Source organism: Gigantopelta aegis, chromosome 1 (genome assembly GCF_016097555.1).
Source record: "Gigantopelta aegis isolate Gae_Host chromosome 1, Gae_host_genome, whole genome shotgun sequence".
Lineage (NCBI taxonomy): Eukaryota > Metazoa > Mollusca > Gastropoda > Neomphalida > Peltospiridae > Gigantopelta > Gigantopelta aegis.
Window position 1 is genome coordinate 11,794,126 of NC_054699.1, and position 6,630 is coordinate 11,800,755.

The 6,630-nt window shown below is 36.8% G+C and overlaps 1 protein-coding gene across 1 annotated transcript in view; it reads right to left on the reverse strand.

Annotated features, from left to right (window-relative positions):
• The window catches only part of LOC121385427, a 53,639-nt gene extending 47,212 nt beyond the window's left edge, over window positions 1-6,427 (reverse strand). The window contains exons 1-3 of the mRNA XM_041516480.1: window positions 6,397-6,427; window positions 4,479-4,583; window positions 2,549-2,605 (exon numbers count right to left, since the gene is read on the reverse strand). Of these exons, the coding sequence (XP_041372414.1) occupies window positions 2,549-2,605; window positions 4,479-4,583; window positions 6,397-6,427 (193 nt within the window). The remainder of the gene's footprint in view (window positions 1-2,548; window positions 2,606-4,478; window positions 4,584-6,396) is intronic.
• Window positions 6,428-6,630: the final 203 nt, after the last annotated feature.

Consider the following 6,630-nt stretch of genomic DNA (forward strand, 5'->3'; position numbering starts at 1 on the left):
AAGGCTGTATAGTCAACATGTTTCTAATAGTTCTAATATTTGTATTAGGTTAAATTTCATTTTATTTCCTAAAATCCGTTGTGGGCTTCTTACAAATATTAAGACAATCAGAAACACATTAAATATACAGACACTAGTATTCTGAACAAGAAAATATCTTTACGAAGTCCGGATTATATCAGATAAATTACAAGCTACTTGTAATAAAACTAACTGAACTGTAGAACATTAGGTAAAAACAACCAGTAAACCAGGTTAGATTGAAATGGCCGTTTTATTAAAAACGACATAAAATTATAACATCACATCACATTATGTAATAGTAAACGCCTGACAAAAGTAGGTGTTCAGGAAAGTGAAATGACATAGTAACATTACATAATGAATGCGAAAAGCACTGTTGTAGGTGGGGGAAATCCGCCCATCTACATAAAAATATATGAAGAAATGTCAATTGTTCTTGAACGTATCAATATGAAAACATTTAATGTATATAACAAAAATGTGTTACATTAAACATCTGATGTACAAGATATCCCGTGTGTTAATTATAAACAAATCAAAAACATATGTCAATATATAACATAAATTAGAAGCTATTGTTATTAATCGTACTTAACAAGAGATCATTTTGATAATGGTGGCAAGACACGGGGAAGGTAGTGGGAAATTAAAAATAACAATTGCGTCTTACTTGTACGAAATTATTTGAAACTGACGCTGTTGTTAAGTGACGTCACGACGAGAGGCTATTTAATTAGCCAACGTGATCTTCCTTACGCAGTTGTATTTAATTGTTGATTTAATATGGAAGTTTAATCGTAGAAATATTTTATTAGTCAGAAAAAGCTTACAATGTAGCAAACTCAGGAAAAAACTTGTGAAAAAATCTGCCTGTGTTCAACCTCTTGAAAAAAATCTTCGCTATCCATGTTGTGATCACCGTCTTCTTTGTGTCAAGTTAGGTCCTATGTTTTAGGCTTCTTTCTATCGCGTGTGCTTACTACAATAGGAGCTGACGTCACTTCCCATCCAGCTGCTATGGACGCAAGATGACTGTTGCCAGTTAGTATCAAAAACCTTTCCTTTCTATTCAATATTTACACGTTTTTCTTTTTTTTTAACTGTCGGTATGTGTTGGTGGACCGAATATGCATCGTTCCAACACATCAGGCTTATATTTGATTTTAGCATCCGTTTGAGGTTGTTATGGCAACCAACATGTTTTCTGAAGTGCTGGTTTTTACAAACATTATTCCTCTAGGAATAAAATGGTACCAAACATTTCCCCATGAAATAATAACTTTTAGTCCAGTGGATTCAGGAAATGACAGCGGTGAAGCTAATATAGCAGTAAAAAGCATTGCAGATACAAAGGTGATACTGTATCTTTAAGAGGTCCTTTCGATTAAACATTGCAACATAGAGTATTTGGCAAAACAAACGTCGGTATCTGGTCAGACCAAAGTTCCAAAACTGACTAGGCGATTCAGGTTTTTTTTTTTTTTTTTTTTTTTTTTTTTTAAATAAGGGGCATATCTAAATTGAAATCAGAATGCACGTCCTAGATCATGTGCGATGGCATTTTGGCTCCAACTGTGGTTTTACGTGTAGGTTAGCAGGCATTAAGACGTTTCTTGTGAACAAAAAAGAATGTTTTAAAACAGTTATTTAGCACACTAAACAGTAGGTAAATGTAATGTTGCCTTTTCTGTATCGCAAAATATGTCAGTAGCATTTCATTGCCATATCGATGTTTAATATGGAACGTCCAGGTAAACTTCACCGAATTAAACTATCACTTATTCAATACATAAAATATCCACATGGCTGTTTAAACAAGAGTACCAGTGAGGTACATGATATGCACTGGTATGTGCAGTAGACCGTGAAAAGTACGTCACAGTGACCTAGTAATAGAACGCGATACACTGCCATCCCAAGTTGTTCCTACATGTGAGGTTTGATGGTCCTGTATGCACCTGTATGCAAGATATGGTCGGGACAAGGATTTGCTGTTATGTGCAGTAGACCTTGTCCTAGTAATAAAACGCGACACACCGCCATCCCAAGTTGTTCCTACACGTGAGGTCCGATGGTCTTGTATGCATCTGTATGCAATATATGGTCTGGACATGAAAACAGTTAACAGACGGACGTACGGACGGACGGATGGACGCGCGAACGGACGGACGGACAACGCCATACCATAATACGACCCATAGATGGGCGTATAAAAATCACAATACCAAAATATATTGTTGTTGATATAAAGTTGTCAAACAAAATATATTAATACAATTTACAGTGACCTTATTGGATTCTACTAATTTCTGGGTAATGTTATTTCTTCACAGTGTATGCTAGTTAATGTTAACATGATACTTGCCTATATCCCTGTTATATATTTTTATTTTCCCAATTGGGTAAGGTCTACCCAAGTCAACACTCCAGAAACGTGATGGCCCCTGTGAGCACGTGCAGTGGAATGGTTTAATAGAACCAAAGGTTGTGGTAGTATCGCCATCCACAGCTAGCCAAGAGTAACCTTCAAAACCAGGACACGTTTGAGACTGATAAGATGTTCTGTTCAGAGCCACGTTTTCTGAAAAGTACAAAGTAAAGAAAGTATACAAACAACAAACAATATTTTAAAAATATCACCCAGATTGGCCAGGGTTCCCCATTAAAGGCGGCTGATTTAAACATGTATATTTAGATAAATCATGAAGTGACCGACTTATTCATTATTGAACGTGAATGTGTGTGTGCGTGCGCGCGTGCGCGCATGTGCCAATGCATGTGTGCATTTTGTGTATGCGTGTTCCTCTCTCCCCTCCCCCCTCTCTCTCTCGCTCTCTCTCTCTGTGAGAGAGAGAGAAACACAAATAGAGTTTGTGTGTGTGAGTGTAAGAGTAAGAGAGAGAGAGAGAGAGAGAGAGAGAGAGAGAGAGAGAGAGAGAGAGAGAGAGAGAGAGATAGTGTGTGTGTGTGTGTGTGTGTGTGTGTGTGTGTGTGTGTGTGTGTGTGACTATATTTTCAACATCGCATGGGTGACAAATGGGTGAATATGTAGCATTTAGAAGACAATGCCATGCTGGCACAACTTGCTTTGGATTTTGTCTTGTCTCTATCCTACTTTAAATAGTTCACCCATTTCGATGTGTGCCAAAATTACATCTCCGGGATCAAATAGACAATAACACCCGCAAATCTAAAAACTCCATATGGTTATCTCCTAAACGCGTACAGTTGTTATTGATTAGCGTCTCAATGGTACACTGGTTTTGTTTACATTACGGCATGTATCGTGAACCACTTTAAACCCAAGCCAATTGCCCGGACAAGTTCACAATATCAATATTCTACATCATATATATCGGAAGAAGTTGGCTTTGTATAACGACACCACTGGAGCACATTGATTAATTGATCATCGGCTTACCACTACGATTATCGGATGATTCATAAAATAAAATGCCTTACTTTATGAAGTACCGGCCTCGGTGGGGTCGTGGTTAGGCCATCGGTCTACAGACTGGTAGGTACTGGGTTCGGATCCCAGTCGAGGCATGGGATTTTTAATCCAGATACCGACTCCAAACCCTGAGTGAGTGCTCAGGAAGGCTCAATGCGTAGGTGTAAACCACTTGCACCGACCAGTGATCCATACCTGGTTCCACACAGGCCATGGTTTGTGCTATCCTGCCTGTGGGAAGCGCAAATAAAAGATCCCTTGCTGCTAATCGGAAAGAGTAGCCCATGAAGTGGCGACAGCGGGTTTCCTCTCAAAATCGGGTGGTCCTTAACCATAATGTCTGACGCCATATAACCGTAAATAAAATGTGTTGAGTGCGTCGTTAAATAAAGCATTTCTTTCTTCTTTTACTTTATGAAGAAGAAGAGTCGATAAAGTGTCCTGCACACTATAGCATATTGACGTTTTGAACAAAACCCGGCCTATTGCATTATTATTTACTAATGTCATTTCCTGGCTCTGTTTTAATTTTACTTAATGTTTGCATTTGCCATACTTTGACACTCAATAGGCGATGCATTTTTTGTGTTCGGGTTTCGTTAAATATTAATTAATTACTTACTTAATTCAGTAATTCAATAATTGATTAATTCAATCATTCATTTGTACTAGTGCAACATATGGTAATGTAAATAACACACACACACACACACACACACACAACACACACACACACACACACACACACACACACACTTAATATGATGTATTACAAATGCTTGCCAATTAACATATAAAGACATTTTACAGAAGCTGTATTTACATATTATATTCAGTTCTGTTTTTGTGGGACAATAGTCAGGTCCCTTCATTACTTAGGTGGTTGCAGGATAGAGTTAACGGTTCGGTAGTTGTATAGTACATGTAGGTGTTTATAACTGTTATGTCATTTGTGACAGAACTATATATGTTTGAAACATTCAACTATTGGACAACTCACCCCTTTGACAGTATGGTCCATCGAATCCTTTTTCACATGACGTACATTGGTATTCGTTGATATTTTTCTGGGTACACCCTTCAGCGCAGTGACATGTATAACGTCCTGTTAAACAAACGAAAACGAAAAACAAAACATAAGCAAATATGTATTCCCTTTTCTGGTAGACATGTAACCCTGACATCGGTCTCTAGAAATGTACAAACTAGGTAAATGTCCTAGACATTAGTCAAAGCAAAACAAAACAAAAAAACAACAAAAACAACAACGACAACAAGAAACAAACAAATACGCTCGCATAAGTCCGTTTCTGTGAAAATAAAACCGATGGATTGAAGTTGGCTTATAACTAAATCTATAATGAACAATATTAAACTGTATTAAAACATATATCTGATTTTCAAACCCATACCAGCTAAAAAAAAGTGTTCTTCTAAATATGTCTATGAAAGCAAGCATTCTGATAGTACAGTTAAATCAATACGTGTCCCCAATAAGTGCTCGTAACTCCTAAGTTCAAAGACCACGACTACCTAAACATGGATAAAGCGTCATGAAAGTTAAGCTTCACCTGTAACAGTATATGATAAAGCTATATACAAAATGTCATCACAGTTTCCCGAGGCACTGCAAAAAAAAAGAAGTGGAAACCATTTTCGTATCTCGTGAGTTGAAAATAGGAAAATCGTTGTGAAATTCAAAGGTTAACTGTCAGAGTATACAATAAAACTGCACACAAAATATCATCTCAGTATGTTGAGGCATTGCGGAAAAAAAAAAAAAAACATCCGGAAAATTATATGTGGGGCAGATGGACAAATGGACAAAAAGACGCAGATGAAAGTTATAGTACCATCCGATTGAACCGGCATTGGACTAACGTTTGTTTTACAAATTACCATCAAGTTATATAGATTATTCTCAGTTTAATGCAGGGATGAAGACTAAATGCTATAACAACCTATATGCTGCATTGTTATCCAAGTAACCGATAATGTAGTACAAAGAGACTAAAGGTTGAACTGTGTATACCTTACGTTGGCTGTTCCATGAATTGTCTTCATATCTGCATTGCAAAATAAGATTTAAACTATGCAATTTAATGATATAATTTGTAAAATGTTATGTGAATTGGTATGGGTTTAATACTTGATAATATGTTTTGTATGAATTTTAACTTCATTAACTATATAGTTATATGTTAGTTCACCAGTCCCCTTTAGACGAAACGAACTATGTACTTGACAAATGTGTCACTGAGTCCGGTTTACGAGGCAATCAATTTTGAAACTGTGGAGGACTCTCCCATTATTGTATGTAGCAAAGATGAAGCGATTAAGAATAGTAATATTTTATCATAACATGTCCAAGTAATTTTAATATGCAAACCTACTATTTTTCATGTATGACATTTAATAGTTGGCAAGTGAACAATGAGGGCGGGGGTAACTGGTATATCAAGGGCGCAAAGTGCCCGTTCTTCTTGGAAGATCCGGTGTATGTTCCCCCTGAACATTTTGAACTATAAATGTCCTGAAATTAACTTTACTGCTTTCTACAAGTAAAAGTCATCATGTCAAATGCTGTACTGTACACACTGAATATATTAACACACTGCACAAATGAAATAAAAACGAACAGTATAACATGTATTGCAGATAAATAGATTTGTGTTGAACATATTCAGCATGATTCTGTAAGAATAGTTACAGAATATTAGCAGTTCTAGAATTTTACTGGAACAAGTCAATCAAACGCGTTCCAGTAATTCTTAAAAAGTATACACATTAGCCGACATGGGGTGCTGTTCACATTCTGGGGTAGAAAAAAAAACATTGCTCAAATTGTAAAGGTAACCTTTTAACCTATTTCTTACAACGACACAATTTTTAGATGTCAGTTTGTTTGTTTAACATACCCTGAATGTTGGCGGCCTTGTTGTTACGCATTCATAGTGTAAACACATCTGTGACAATTAATATTCTGTGTTAAACACAATACTGAAGTGGCCTTGTTATGTAGGTCAATCCACTCTGTGACCTTTGACGAGTTCGTCGAGCATGATGGGGGATATTGGTGTTACTAATGATGGTCGTCCGATATTAGTGGCTATATTGGGACAGTCTTTCATTCGACGCCTGCGAGACTATGC